The 16,441-nt window shown below is 49.4% G+C and overlaps 1 protein-coding gene across 1 annotated transcript in view; it reads left to right on the forward strand.

Annotated features, from left to right (window-relative positions):
- Positions 1-4,686: 4,686 nt before the first annotated feature.
- The window catches only part of LOC139052416 (uncharacterized), a 33,595-nt gene continuing 21,840 nt past the window's right edge, over positions 4,687-16,441 (forward strand). The window contains exons 1-7 of the mRNA XM_070529511.1: positions 4,687-4,889; positions 4,970-5,095; positions 5,264-5,423; positions 11,945-12,056; positions 12,203-12,254; positions 12,696-12,846; positions 13,085-13,157. Of these exons, the coding sequence (XP_070385612.1) occupies positions 4,687-4,889; positions 4,970-5,095; positions 5,264-5,423; positions 11,945-12,056; positions 12,203-12,254; positions 12,696-12,846; positions 13,085-13,157 (877 nt within the window). The remainder of the gene's footprint in view (positions 4,890-4,969; positions 5,096-5,263; positions 5,424-11,944; positions 12,057-12,202; positions 12,255-12,695; positions 12,847-13,084; positions 13,158-16,441) is intronic.

Raw genomic sequence — 16,441 nt, forward strand, 5'->3', positions numbered from 1 at the left:
GTGCCATAGGATTGCCGATCAATACCAGTACGGATAAATTTCTCGAACTGGGTGTACACAATACCCTAGACGAGTTAATAGGAGCGCACAACGTCGCGCAGTACGAGCGTTTGTCAAAATGCAGAACCGGACGACACATCCTCGAGACGCTGGGCATCAGCTACTACACACAGCAGGGCGAAAAGGTTGCGATACCCATACCGATTCGCGAGCGCATCGCCGTTTCGCCGTTGCCGAAGAACATGCACCCGACGCATCACGCTGGCCGGCGCAACAGGCGCGCGCGAGATTTACAAAAGAAATACGGCAGCAACAAAGAAACTGTCTACGTAGATGCGGCCCGTTACGAGCGGCAACGTGGTTTCGCGGTTGCAGTCACGGACCATAGCGGAACTTGCGTCGCGAGCGCGACGATACGCACGGAAGAGACGGAGGCGGCCGAGGAAGAAGCGATAGCCCTCGCGGTGGCCACCACGGATGCCGAGGTGATAATCAGCGACTCGCAGGCAGCGATACGCAACTACGCTAGCGGCTGGATCTCCCGGGAAGCGGCCCGCATTCTCCAAATTCAACAGGGCAATATTTGCCGCAAAAACGACCGTTTCCTCGTATGGACCCCCGCCCACACGGACCCTCCGCTCTCGAGAAACGAGACGGCCCACGCCACGGCTCGAGGACTTACATGCCGAGCCGCGGCGCCCGCCGGCAATCCCGACGTCTCGCCCACCGCGAGAACGATGCAGGAGTGGACGTGGGGGGATCGCATGACCACTTCCAGAGACATCACGCAACACTACAGGTTGAACAGATGTAAATACCCACCACCGCACGCCAACCTAAACAAGAAACAGGCGGTTGCCTGGAGGCAATTGCAGACACACACATATCCTAACCCGGCGATCCTTCACCTCTGCTACCCCGACATTTATCCATCCGACGACTGTAAAGCGTGCGGAGCCAGAGCGACGCTGCAGCACATGCTGTGGGCATGCGCCGGTAGCCAGCAGCAGGAGTCTCCGACGAACGGGATAGAAATGGCAGTCTCGAACCGAGGGGCGCGTTGGGAGGCGGCCCTGCTCAGCCACGACCTCGCCGATCAACTGTGGGCCGTCCGGCACGCCGAGGAAGCCGCCCGAGTCCAAGGACTCGAGGCCGTCACCTAGGCTGGGGTGCTTATGGCCCCACCCCGCCCAAATCGCCGGACATTTTCAATGAAGTTTTCACCACCACCACCACATATGTCATGCCACCAGCAGTGGGTAGCAATCTTTCAAGCTTGGGTGGCAGAGGCAAAACTTGGCAAAATACTACAATCACGTTGTATAACGGCCTTGGACACAAACAACCGACATCATATTGTACAGAATGAAAGGGCAAGGCTCCATCTAAGAACAGTCTATGGCACCACATACTTGACATGGTGTAAAAATGTTGACATGCCTTACCCATTAAAAAAAGCAACTAACACAGAAAACACACTTTAAAATGCAATGTGCAGAGTCTGAAACCAAGAAAAAACAACCGGAAAAAGGTTTCGCTAAGTCTTTCAACGATTAAAATTGTCAAACTGTCTCATCACTTCTTAATGAACCTGCACAACTGAAAAGGAAGGAAGGAAAGCCCAATTGCAGGGCTGCAGAAAATGTCACCGAATAAGTATACTTTGCTTATCAACGATACCTGTGGTCTGTGTATAAACTTTTCTTGGCTAGAATGGTCTAGCGGACAGGGAAAAAATGACCATAATAGCACCAGGTGTATGCAAAACACAAAATTCGGCAAGTTGTGGCATAAAGAAAATTGCAGTTTCACATATAATGTGAAACAATAATGCAGCAGCTGGTGAAATATGCGCAGGAAGCTTACTTCATGCACTGTTTGTTGAACTGAACACTTGCCAATGCAAGTCGGTAATCTCCTTTAAAAAGTCAAATAAGTAAGAGTCGTATTTATTTGTGGGAGTTGTGCCTCCCAGTCTTGAAGTGGAAAGACTCGGCTTTTCTTCCTCCTCTTTCATATCCAGACTTGGCCACTGGTCTACACAAAACAACCCTTTAGCTTATTAGTGCTGAATTCGTTTTGGTTTTCTCAAATCTACATTTGGGCTACCCATTGCTAGGTCTCACGCTTAATCAAAGAATAAATCAATTCTCAAAAAGCATGTGCAGTCCGGCCAAAAGCAGGGGCAAGAATCCGCATTGTGCTACTACATTGAAGGTGAATAACACGTACCATAATGGCGAATGTGCTTTAGTATGCTTCCCTGCAATATGAATTTGTAATGTAGAAAGAATTGTCATGAAGCTTACCACGAGCACAGATGCACTTGCAAATTGTCACAACTGAAAATAATAAGCACAATGTAAACCTATGTGCCCTTTCCACTCTTAGTATGCTTTACTGCACGATGCTTATTTACACCCCCATATTGCGGTGCAGCAAGCTACAAAAGAAACGTTGCATAATTACGCTTTTTACGATTATCTTTCTCGCAATAAACTAATATTTCGCGGTGAAGCCTAAGCAATGTACTGCGGTGAAGCATACTAAAAGTGAAACGGGGCCACTGTCACTGGACATAATAAGAGTTCTTTAATTATACACTCGCGCACCCTCCGCCTCTGGTCGCCTAAGTGGATATATTATGCTGGCTGATAGCGGCCTCCTCCCACTATTAGTGTGCTTCACCGCGTAACTAAAGTGTACTGCGCCGATGAAGCCGTACATTTGTATCGAGTGAATAAACAAATGGTTTTTACAGTACAGAAATAAACGCGCACCATGCATCAGTCTACCACACGGAAGGGCGTCTCAATCTACGGTAGCTGATTCACACAGGCAGCGTAGCCCACTTATCAGTCGTAAAGGGTATTATGAGTAATTTAAAATTTCAGACACACATATGTGTTTATGTTCGCACTCCTTGCGTAATAGGACTCCCAAAACTTCCACAATAGAAAGTAATTTACAACACACAAACTCAAAGAACACAGACATATGTCTCGTTTTCAACACGGCCGTCGTGCAAATGACATATAGCGCGGAAAAACGTGAACATGCTGTGTGTTAGCGTCGTAAACTTCATACTAGGCAAGGAGCCAGCACACCACGATCCCGAGGCAGCCGCTAATGAGACCAAGACGGGAGCACATGTCTGTGAAGGCACAAACGGAGCCCCTAAGCCACTCTGCTCCTCCGCCACCCCAGCTGCACGGATGCACCACTCGTTTCAAGCATAGCACACCAAACACACATTCAGCGCTGAACAGTGGGCGGTCGACGCAGTTGCATTGACATGACTTGCAGCGAGCAGCACATCCCTCGATGTCCGTTAAGCAAAGTCGGACACGGCGATGCCACATCACGGTTCGCAGAACTTCGCTGCCGAGGCGCTAGGCCACTTCGATATTTCAGTTGTCACCACAGCCGGGTTCGCAAGAAAGCACGGGTCACACAACGCAGATTCTGTACTACCAAAGCTCACCGAGGCCAAAGCCGCACCGCCACTACTCACGGCTTTCCGCCAAGTAACACAGAACCTACAACGAACACACAAGCAGCGCACGCGCAATCACATGACCAATGTTGAACAACGTGCGGTGCAGAGAACGATCACGCCGAGGACGAACACGCCACGGCGTCGCTCGGCACCAGCATCGCGCCCTAAACGATGCTGTCCCTAGGCACCTAGGACCAGGTCACGTGAGGGATTTTTGTACGACAAATAAAGCACGCGTTGAATTGAAGCCCAGCACGGCTCCACTGGCTCCGCCGCAATACGCCCGTAGACCGGAAGTCTTGCGCCTAGACCTAACCCGGCGACAGATTCTGGGCACGGGGCACGAAAGCTGGAAGGCTGCAGAAGCTGCAAGCTCCAAAGTCCGAGGAACTGCACCAGGAAGTAGCGTGGAACGTTAGCATGGGCCATCGCTAGCTTGATGCGGGGCCCACTAATGGAAATGTGTGCGACCATGCTGCACGCTGCAGTCACCGGAGTCGACCTCAAAAGTCACAGGTTTGCCGTGCACTGTAAGCGTCAGAGTAAACTTCGGGGCGCTGAATCCGTCTGCCACTGCACAGAAGTCATGCAACGTTGAAACCTCATGTTTGGTTTCGTTAGTCACTTCCGCAGTCCGTGAAGTTTCTAAGGAAATGCTACGCTGGTATGCCTTTTTCTCAGCCTTCTTCCTCGAAATACAAGCCTTGGCAATGTGCCCTTGTTTTCGGCAATTTTTGCAAATAGTTGTGCTGAACTTACACGCCTTGGGACTGTGCGAACTGTCACAACGCCAGCAGCGTTGCCCTTGGTGAGAATGCGTCTTGGAGGTCGAAGCGCTGTCGCCGGCGTGCGTTGCCGCCTTGTTGACTTCCGCATGATCAGCTGTTATCTGTCGTTGCCGTTGAACGGCGCTTTCCACTCGAATAGCGAAGTCAGAAAGGTACGGACACACTAGCGGCAAAACACGCGCGGCACGCCGCCGGTGGCATGAACGCCGTGCGGCAGAGAGGCCACATCGGTTATGCGCACGGCGGCCGCCGCGGAGTCACGTGACAGAGCTGATCTCGCCTTGTATCGAACTGCGCGAGCATAGGCGCGATTTCGCGGTTGTTGCGCGCTTTCTCCTTGCTCGGTTAGCAGACCGCATACCAGCTCTTCGTCCCTCATCTACCCCGCTGACTCCTGCAATGGCAGATGCAGACAACGATGTTCTGACGACGATGAGCGTTTTGGTCATTGTGTGTTCTCTGCTGTTGCGACGGCGGCGCGCGCAAAAGGCACGCAGACGAAGGTTTTGGGTGCACCCCTGTTGGCGCTACCGAGACGTTGAGGGACAAGCGAATGCTTTGCTTCCCCGGCTGCGCGCCCGAGATGAAGGCTTCTTCCGAGAGTGGGTGATTACAACCTTTTTAAACGCGTAGTGTGCCGTGTGTGTGACGTGATAGTGATGTTGCCGATTCTTGATTATAGCGTCTTTCGGATGCCGCCGAGCTCGTTCGACACACTGTTCCACCTAGTTCGGCCTGTGATTGAGCGGCAGGACACTCCGTTCAGGCGGTCGATATCCACACACGATCGACTTGCCATGACAGTAAGGTAAGTCCGAAAGTCCGTGACCCGGTACTGTCCCGTCACAGTGCATGATGAGCAGTCCCTCGGAAAATATTGAGTAAAACATACCGCATGAGCACTGTGACGCAACTCACCCCCCCCCTCCTCCTCATTTATCCTTTGAGACGTATGTGAAGAGAATACGCTTTTCAGATTTCTCGCAAACGGCGACACAATGAGAAGTTTGTCGTTCAACTTCCTGACAGGACGATCAACGGCTGGAATGATCGTAAGAGAAACGTGTGCTGCATTATGGGAAATACTTCAGCCAATCTATGTAAGATTTCCACAAACAGCAGAAGAATGGAAAAAAGTAAGTGCACTGCAGTCCGTTTTGTTACTGCGGAGAGGGTTTATAGTGTTGACAATCGTCCAGCTTGCCTTTCTTTACCTCATTTGTTATGCTACTGACTTTCCCAATGCCCGGCATCTGATGAATGAATGTTTGATTTTTAATGACGCAAGGGCCATGTATGGCCAAAGAGCGCCATGTCGATGATAATGGGCTTGCAATTTAATTAATGAGTTCCATGAAGTTGGGGCGATGTGGCTGTAAAGGGGCCTTAAAGCGTAGCTGCTCTAAAGTACGTAAAATCTGTATAATAAGATTATGGCGATGGCGTATGTTGTGTGCTATGAACATTAAGATGCATTTAAAAAGAATGATACGATGTGTAAAAATATATAAGGTTATAAGATTGGCTGGAGCACTACTGCCTCCTTAGAGCCCTTGAAACGCAAGGGTCTGGAGGCATGTGCTATGCAACACAATTATCGTAGCGGCATCCTCTGGAACGAGGATGCTCTACGAATGTAATGGGCTTATAATATGTAGGACAACGTCATTTAAGAAATTGAGGACTGCCTTGAAATTAAAAAGGGGCTCTCTGCCAAGAAACATAGCCGGGTGAAGAGGAATGTGGTAATGGTATGCAAGTGGAAAATGTTTCTTTCTCTCCGCTTCGGCTTTCCGGCACTCCAGGAGGACATGGAGGACGCTAAGCCTATCCCCACATCTACCACAGGTTGGAGGGTCACTTCCGGTGAGTAGAAAATTATGTGTGCCAAACGTGTGTCCTATTCTGAGACGACAGAACAGGACATCCGTTTGGCGTGATTTTGCTACAGAGGGCCAGAATCCTAATTGTGGTTTTATCACGCGGAGCTTATTATTTGTTTCCGCATCCCACAGGCGTTGCCAGTGGTTCCGTAGTTTTCTTCGTAAGAGAGGCTTCAGATCAGTAGCAGGAACCCCAGCGGTAAGAGTAGCTTGCGATGTAATTGATCTGGCCATTTGGTCTGCTAGAACATTTCCCTCAATACCTCTATGGCCAGGTACCCAGCATATAATGATATGCTGGTTAGATATGTATGCTCTGCACAGAACGGAGTAGAGCTCAACAAGTACAGGGTTCTTGTGTTTAGAGAGTGAATTCAGGGCTTTTACGACGCTTAGAGAGTCTGTATATATGACTGTTTTTCGAAGTTTTGATTTCATTATATGCTTCACTGTCGACAAAAGTGCATGGGCTTCTGCCGTAAATATACTAGTTTCCGGGTGCAGTGCGCCGGATTCTGAAAAGGATGGGCCGGTGGCTGCGTAAGAAACCCCTGCATCCGACTTGGAAGCGTCCGTGTAAAACTCAGTGCAAGAGTACTTATACTGGAGTTCTAAAAAATGCATTTTAATATGTGCCTCTGGCGCATGTTTCCCGACATCTACAAACGACATATCACAGTCTATGATCTGCCACTGCCATGGCGGTAACAGTTTCGCTTGAGTCATAGGACACTGTTCAAGGAGGGGAACACCCATTTCCTCAATTAGGTTCCTCACACGCAAAGCAAACGGCTTCCTCATTGCAGGCCGGTTATGGAAGAGCGTAGCAGCGGTGATATTGTTTGTGGTTGAATAACAAGGGTGTTCATTGTTCGCTTGTACTCTCAGGAAGTATGTGAAACTGCTATATGACCGTTGTAGATGAAGTGACCACTGATTTGACTCAGCGTAGAGGCTCTGGATTGGACTTGTTCTGAAAGCGCCCGTCGCGAGACGGATACCCAGATGGTGGACGGGGTCTAAGATTTTTAATGCACTTGGTGTTGCAGAGTTATAAATTATTGCTCCGTAATCAGGCGGGAGCGGACAAGACTGTTGTATAAGTTTAATAGACACTTTCGATCACTACCCCATGTAGTGCGTGACAGAAGCTTAAGGAGGTTCATTGTTTTCAAACATTTTATTTTCAGATTTTGAATATGGGGAATAAACGTGAGCTTTGAATCTAAAGTGATTCCCAGGAATTTATGCTGACTGCTCACAGAGAGGTGGTCTCCCTTGATCGTAATACTAGTGTTTGATCCGCACCGATGGCACCGGCTATTGGAATCTCAGCGCTGCCATCAGCTGTTGGAACCTCAGTGCTGACACCCGTTGTTGCAACCGGACCGTTGGCGCCCGTTGTTGCAAATGGGTCGCAAGCCCCAAGGGTAGCGTTGGCCTGGCGGCCTGGGGCACACTGGAAGCATCCGAAGGTCCCAGCAAAGCATGAGGCGACTGCTAACAGAACAACTTGTTTATTCTAGCATCGCAAAGAGCGGGCGGTCAGGTCGACCGAAGTAGAGAGACGGGAGAGCACGTTACTCAACAGAAGAAATCGGAGCCTCTCTCCTGGCGTCCGGGGGCAGCTGCTCTTATACTCTTGGCGTCGCGGGCAAGAAGGAAGGTCACGAGATGACACCACGTGACAGCGAGGCACGGACGGACTGAAAGACACGTTGGCACAAGGAGGTGACGCATCAGACGGGCCGGCGCCGGTCAGACCTCCTCGCTTCACACTGGGGGAGCTCCTCTCCCCGGCTGCCGCGCTTTGACAAGCGTGGGCACACACACACACACGCACACACAAAGACACGTGGCACTGAACATGCCGGGACGCGCTCGGCGGGGATGCGTCGCGGCCGCTCCGAACGGGCCAAAATGTCCGCCGCTTTGAATGAAGCCCCGGCGTCCGTTGCATCCGCGCGTCGTAGGCGAAACGTAACACTAGGCACTGGTGCTACCCCCCTCTTGTTTGAGAAGAGTACGCAGGTACTTTTTTGGGTGTTTATTTTGAAGCCGTTCTCATCTGCCCATTTAGACAATTTGTTTACCCCAAGCTGCACTTGTCGTTCGCAGACAGCAATATTGCAAGATTTATAACTTACTTGTACGTCGTCAACATAAACGGAATAAAACATTGTCCGTGGAACGACTGTATGTAGGCTGTTCATTTTGACAATAAAAAGTGTGCAACTAAGTACGCCTCCTTGCGGAACACCAGTTTCTTGGGTGAATGATTTCGATAAGACGTTACCAACCTTTACGCGAAAAGTGCGGTTAGAGGGATAGCTTTCAATTGTGTTTAACATGTTCCCATGGACGTCCATTGCGGAAAGATCGCGGAGGATCCCGTATCGCCACGTCGTGTCGTACGCTTTCTCTAGGTCCAGAAACACTGAGAGTAAAAACTGTTTATGAATGAACGCATCTCTAATGTTCGCCTCAATGCGGACAAGGTGGTCTATTGTCGACCTTCCCTCTCGGAAACCGCATTGAAGGGGGTCTAGTTTATTGTTGCTCTCTAAGAAGCTGATTAAGCGCCGGTTTACCATTTTTTCAAAAACTTTGCACAGACAGCTTGTTAGCGCTATTGGCCTGTAGCTGATGGCTAAGGCCGGATCTTTCCCTTGTTTGAGAATGGGAATAACTATAGCTTGTTTCCAGGACGATGGAATGTACCCCGCCGCCCACATGGTATTAAAAAGAGATAGAAGTGTTTCCAGAGCTTCAGGGTGAAGGTGCCTAATCATTTCGTACATGATACGATCGCCACCTGGCGCCGAGTGGCTGCAAGAAGCCAGAGACGCCTTGAGTTCCGCCAAAGTAAATGGACAATTGTAAGCATCACTCGATGAGCCTTTGCGGTTTAGGGGATGCCGCTCCTCGCGTTCTTTGTGTCTTAGAAATGTTTCTGTATAGTGCGATGCACTGGAGATATATTGAAAGTGGTCGCCTAGAGAATCCGCCTGATTTTCCAGGCTGTCACCTTGGCTACTTACTAACGGTAGGGGATGTGACTCCCGGCCTATTAACTTATTTACTCTATTCCATACTCTTGTTTCATCAGTGTATGAATTTATACTGGAGATGTACCTATCCCAGCTTTCTCTCTTTGCTCGTCGACGTGTTCTCCGACCTTTGTGACTTGACTTGTTTGAATTTAATAAGGTTTTCAGCGGTTGGACAATTTCGAAGCAATCTCCACGCCTTATTTTGATTTTTTCGTGCTTTCCGACATTCATTGTTCCACCATGGGATGCGACGTTTGCTTGCCAAACCGTTAGTTTGCTTGATACATTTAGTTGCAGCGTCAATAATAAAACCTGTTAGATATGCCACAGCGTCGTCTATATTAAAACCAGCAATGTTATCTTCGCCTAAATACGTCAACTCTTGGAACAGTTCCCAGTTAGCTGAGTTAATGTTCCATTGCGGAAAATGTGGAGAGCATGCATCCTGTTTCGTTAGGTTTAAAATAATTGGAAAGTGGTGGCTCCCAAAGCAGTTCTTCAGAACACTCCACTCAATATACGGATTAGTGTACTCGATACTATAGTTAAGTCTATTGATGAGTACGTGTTATGTGCCACACTGTAGTACGTCGGCTCTTTCTTGTTAATTATGCATGCTCCTGAGGAGGGGAGGAAGCTTTCAATTAGGCGTCCTCTCGCATCGCAACGAGAATCTCCCCACAGCGTGTTATGTGCGTTGAAGTCGCCGGCAACTATGTAAGGTGCCGGAAGTTCATCTATATAGTTTTGAAATTCTGTTTTGTGAAGATGGTAATTCGGAGGAATGTATATGGAACTAATCGTGACTAATTTGTTAAACAACACTCCTCGGACAGCAACTGCCTCTAGGGGCGTACGAAGTCTTAATTCCCGGCAAGCAACACTTTTGGCAACTATAATGGCCACACCTCCGGACGACACGACAGTGTCATCACGGTCTTTACGAAAAATAGCGTACTGTCGGAGAAACTTAGTTTGCGTATGATTGAGGTGCGTTTCTTGAACACACAGCACATTTGGTCTATATTCATGTAGGAGCTCTTTAATGTCGTCGAGGTTATGTAGAAGTCCTCGCACATTCCATTGTAGTATTTGTGTATCCATTATGCTATATGTGAAGGGTGCTGTGTGTTTAAGAGACTGATGTTGGCTCACGGGCCTTTTTCTGGCGCCGTGACGGGAGTTTTGTCTCTTTTGGAGCGATCGAGACCGCCTCGCCGCTCCTTCGGCGCTGGTGGCGCCGTCTTGCTCGTGGTTGTGTCCATCGCCTCTTGCGAGGCGCTGGACACGCGCTCTTTCGAGCGCTTTGTTTGGCGTGAAGGCCTCGGCACGTTGGACGAGGCCTTTGAGGTCACCTGCCCGGAGGTAGATGGCCCCGTCTGCTTGGTTGGCGCAGCAGCACTAGCTGCATACGCCGGGGGGGCGGATAGCGTCACTGCCGGCTCACTGAGTGTGGGTCGGACAGCCGCCGGAGACCGTTGTGGCGCTGCCCCCTGACGCGCCACTTCGGCAAAGGTGTTCTTTGGCAGGAAGGACACCCGCCTGCGTGCCTCTTTGAAACTTATGTTTTCTTTTACTTTAATTGTAACTATTTCCTTTTCTTTCTTCCACGATGGGCACGACCGCGAGTATGCAGCGTGCTCCCCTTCACAGTTTACACAATGGAGAGAGTTTTCACAAGTTTCAGAGGTGTGCTCATGAGCACTGCATTTCGCGCAGGTTTGGCGGCCTCGACAGCTCTGTGAACTGTGACCGTATTCATGGTTGTATTCATGGTACGATGCGGTGTTACTGTTACTTTGGCGTCGCCAAATGATACTAGATTAGGTAGCTTTTCATATTGCTTCAGGTTGCGGAGCTCCAAGAGGAGATCACCACTTGCCATTCTGGATGCTTTGTAGCCTGTACCAAGAACATGGGTCAGAGATTTGGACACGAGGAATGGTGAGATTGCTCGCACTGGTTTGTCTGGTGTTTCGGAGTGCACTACATGGAAACGAGGAAAAGTTTCTTTTTGACGGGCAAAAAATTCGAAGACATCATCGGTGCGCCCCCTCTTGAGGGAGCGATCAGGTAAGGGGGGAAAAGAAGAAGCCATAAGAGATTGTAATTTCGGCAGTAACGCCAGCCACCCACCATGGAGTCCTACAAGGGGACGTTGTAGGACCTGTGAGACACGGCCTGCAAACGCCAGCTGTACATTACCGCTATAACCAGATTTGATATAACCTAGGGTGGCTATTCACACAAGGTTAACCCTTGCTGCCTGGAAAAATTGGAAGTAAGCGGAAGCTAGGAGAAAACAGGAAAGATGAAAAGTGAGAGAAAGACGAAGACTAGAGGAAGAGAGAGACAGGAAAAGGCAACTACCGATTTCCCCCGGGTGGGTCAGTCCGGGGGTGCCGTCTATGTGAAGCAGAGGCCAAAGGGGTGTGTTGCCTCCGCCGGGGGGCCTTAAAGGTCCAAACACCCAGCATCAGCTCCACCCCCAGGATCCCCTTTTCCCCAGACACGGCTAAGCCGCGCACGGCTACACGCGGGAGGGTCCAACCCTCGTGTGCTCGGGTACGTGGTGGCGCAACACACCAAACGCCTGCTTGCGCAGACGCCCCTGCGGGGGCCCGGCATCTGATAACGCCTAAGCCAACTAAAGGTTACTTTAGGCATTGCTACGCTATTGTTTTGTCACAGTCTCATATTGCCTCCCGATCACTCTTTCAGATTGCCACAGACATGCTTGTCGAGTGGAACTTTCCCAACTGCATTGGATGTATTGATGGAAAGCATGAGAGCATTGAATGTCCTGCAAATTCAGGGTCACGAAACTTGAATTACAAGTGTAGCCATAACACGCTGTCATTCTGATAGCGCCCCGACTGTTAACACGTGACGTCTACGTCACCCCCTTTCCAAGTGTACATATATCGCTCCCTCCCATGATAAAGCACTTTTCGTTACCGGACCGCGGGCCTGCTTACCACAAGAAGTCATTCAGCACAGTCCTCATGGCAATATGCGATGCACATTATAGGTATGGTGCATACATGGCAAAAGAAAACTTTTGTTAAACCACTCGTTAATGGTGCATTTTTCTTGTGAGTCATGAAAACAGTGTATTATATTCATTGAAAGAGAGTGCTATTGTATGCACTGAAAGAAAAGTGGACAGTTCAATGGTGTAAGTTACATGACGAAATAAGGAGCACAGCGTAGACAGGTGTACGATTACAATGGTTTGCTCACGCAGGTTGACAGTAAACATATTTGGTTCTGCATAAATAGCAGCAGATGGTAAGATGGTAATCGGAGTTGTGATTGTGTGTGGCATGTATATTTAGTCAAACTATAATGCAGCGCAGAAATCACTTTACGAGACTTGAACGCAGTAGTGACTTCAGGAGGAGCGAGGTGAAAGTCATGTACTACATCAGATGCTAAATGGGCTACACTGAAACGTCTTCCTTTATTTCAGATTTGTGTATGTGGACGTTGGCCACTACGGGGGAGAAAGCGATGGAGGAGTTTTCTTAAGAACGAAGTTGATGCGCATATTGGGCGAGCGCAGATTTGGGATCCCCCCAGCAGCAACAGTTGGCTCAGCGGGACTGATACCATACTTGATGGTGGGCGACGAATTCATAATTTAATTCTGGGGTTTTACGTGCCAAAACCACTTTCTGATTATGAGGCACGCCGTAGTGGGGGACTCCGGCAATTTGGACCACCTGGGGTTCTTTAACGTGCACCTAAATGTAAGTACACGGGTGTTTTCGCATTTCGCCCCCATCGAAATGCGGCCGCCGTGGCCGGGATTCGATCCCGCGACCTCGTGCTTAGCAGCCCAACACCATAGCCACTAAGCAACCAAGGCGGGTGGTGGGCGACGAGGCCTTTCCATTGAAGCCTTACCTCGTGCGGCCTTATCCTCCACCTGGCAAGTTGCTTCAATTACTTTTAACGCTGACATGTTCCTCTGATTGCCGAGATGAAATATCAATGCAGCTGTACTGTGTTACTGCTGCTACTGTTTTCCATAGCAGATACAGTTTCGTGCAATGCATGCATACGGTAAAAATGGTCAAACAATTTCAAAAAAAAATTACAAATGCAGTCTAGCCTGCATGCATGTACATAGCAAGTCTTACAAGGAAAGGTTTAGTTTCTGCATGGAAAAAGAAATGGTGCAGGGGACTAAATTTCCTGTATGCAGTGCAATATGAGTGTATTAAAATACTTTTATTGTTGATAATTTACATGTTATGTTGTACTTTGTGTGAAAGCAATTGTATGATGCAGTAATAAAATGTAATGTTGACATACAAGGTTTAATTGCGTGATTGCAAGCAAATGCATGAGCACTATTTAACCTGTTTTTCTGACAGGATAATATACTGAAAATCACAAGTTGTGCAATGCAGCCAAAGGTGGCCCTATGTAGCATTTCTTTAGCACAACTTAAACATGCAAAAAATGAATAAAAACCCTTATAATATCAGTTTATTCAGCATTTCAAATTGGCCGCACTGGAAAGAGGCACCTAGAGGACATTAGATGTAGGAACAGTTTTTTTCTTTTCAAGTTGTATTCAGCGGGTGCGCGCAGCTGCCAGTTATTTCAATAATTTGAAATTAGTGTCATTGCATTTTTAATCTAAGTATGTAGATGTTTCCTGTAATTTTAATGTCCTGACCTTTTGTTTTTTCTAGCTCTTCATGCCTACAGGGTCAGCCAATACAGCGAGTACTTGAAGAGGGCAGGGTTTAATTGAAAGCAGATAGAATTCAAGCAGGTAGGTTTCAAAGCAGGTAGAAAGATATTAAACACGAAGAAAGCAGCTTAAAAAAGAGTGGTAGGACAGGTGACAGTAGTGAGGTTATCAATTCCAGGCTTGAGTTGGCGCAGATGGCTACGAAACGAAGTTGCCTTTCTTCTTTTTTTTACCTTCCCGCATAATGCGGTGTGTTCCTCAGCATGCCATCCACGATGTCGAAAAGTGTCCTCTTCGTGTGGACCTTTCTGGCCTCTCCTCCGGCGCCACTTTTCCGGGCCCCCTCCGAGGCCGACACAATTTTAAGCCAACGATCCTTCACATTTTCAAAATTTCGGGCTGCTTGCGATCCTACAGAAATGCCACTGTTTATCACCAAGAAATGTTGCAAAATGAGAAGATGAGCAATCCTCAAGCGGCGCTGTACGAAGCGCGCAGCCTGATACGACTTGCGAACCGCTCAGGCAAAATCAGGATGCCCGTAGGAAACCTAGATTCCACATCATTTGCTCCGCAGCACACCGCTAGAGCACTCTAAACAAGTGTGCTCACCCCCGCACATTCCTGCCGACGTGAACGTTCAGCGGAAGGTCAGATAAAGAATGAAAACAACTCACCAGTCAGAACGAATGTTCTGCCGATGATCGCCCACCGGTTCATTTTGGCGTCCTTATCTTTGTACTCCGGGTGAGTTTTATCGTACAAAAAGGGAAACACGCGAACAATCTCCAGAAATTGTTCCATCATGTTCTCTCGGCTGAAATTCATTTTGCAACGTGGATGCACATAAAGCACTAGCTATGTTTGTCGCGGCTGTCGCGGTCGTCGATCGTGGTTCCGCCGCCGCCGCTGGAAGTTAACTTCGGCAGTAGCCAAGAGGTGGTGCTTAGGAGAAAGCCCGGACGTCTCTCATTGGTTCGCTGCACGCGGCAAGCCGCTGAAAATGGCTCCTCGACCCATTCTCTGCGCGGCAGACCAAACCGCTTCCGCGGCAGGTTTCGCGGCACGCCGCGCGCGGCCGGCGGCGTGCCGCGCGCGTTTTGCCGCCAGCGTGTCCGTACCTTAAGCCTTGCAATAAGTCATATCCTTCTCTGCAAACAGTCGCTGTTGAAGATTCTGGTCACGGAGACCATACACAGCGGGGAGCCCGTAGCTCCCTGCTGTGTAGGTGGTGCCGTTCCCTCAGCTGGCGTCGCCGTAGCTGTTGTTGCCGTCGGCAGCGTGCCGAAATTGCAGCTCGTAGCCAACTTGCGTAGAGCGGCAACGTAATCGTTTACCGACTCGCCTGGGAGCTGATCTCGCCTTTGGAACATCGCACGACTATAGACCACGGTGTAACTATAGACCTCGGACGGACGAGGGTCGTAGTGTGTCTGAAGTGCGGCCACGATCTCGGCATAGCTAACTTGGTCGCGCGTCTTCAATTCAAGCGGCGCACAAACCACGTCGTAAATTTGAGCACCGCACAGTGTAAGCAAGTGTGCTCGTTGCTTGACAGGGTGAGTCACATCGTTGGCCTCGAAGAAAAATTGTAGCCGGCCGAACCACGATGCCCAGTTGCAGCCAGTAAACTCCTCCAAACGTGAAGAAAAATCATGCTGGCGCTCAGGCATGACTCACTGGATGCTCCACGATACCCTCTGGGCTTCCCTGCCACAGGTTGATCCGGTTCGTCGCCAATGTTATGTACTGAGAATTACTTTATTCCGCACATAGTACACATAATGAACGTAGCCTTGTCGGAGATATGGCGACCACACAACATCACTTGGCGCCAACCAAGGCCTCCTTTACTATAGTCGCATAAAACTTTCGAAAAAAAGGGGGCGTTTACTCCTCCGAGGCGGAGGCACAGGAGCATCCACCAATGGGCGCGCACTCTGGACTAACGTCATGAGCCGCACGGCCGGTGACTCCACCGACGGAGAAGATGGCCGCCCGCGCTTCGAACTGGGCGAGGTCGCGTCAGCTGTGTGCTTCAGCCCATCGTCAGAGTGAATTCCAGAACTGTTTGTGATGGTCTATCATGCCAGAAATATTACTGCGAGCTTACCATGCGGCATTTGTGCCGCGTGCGTCTATTCTGAGCCGTGATCTGGCGAAGGAACATTGCAGCGAGCATCGCTGGCGCTGCGCTACGCTTTGCCTGAAAACAGGATCCCGCAGCGACCGCTACGAACAAACATCCTGCGTGTTTGTTCCATGTTGTTTTATTTCGCTCCCGAGTGAAGTTACGACGAGAAAAGTTTTCCAAAGACTGGTGCCTACTGTTAGCGGCGGGTGTGTTCCTTGTGCTGTGTCGCTGCATTGTTCGTCGGACGGGGTGAAGTGATGGAGCAAAACCATTCTCGGAAGAAATCAGAAAAGTGTGCGCGCATGAAACAAACCTACGAATGTCCCAACAGAAAATATTTGCAGAAGAAGCCTTCAACGCAAAGATTTGTAGCTGT

This window comes from Dermacentor albipictus, unplaced genomic scaffold, assembly GCF_038994185.2.
Source record: "Dermacentor albipictus isolate Rhodes 1998 colony unplaced genomic scaffold, USDA_Dalb.pri_finalv2 scaffold_22, whole genome shotgun sequence".
Lineage (NCBI taxonomy): Eukaryota > Metazoa > Arthropoda > Arachnida > Ixodida > Ixodidae > Dermacentor > Dermacentor albipictus.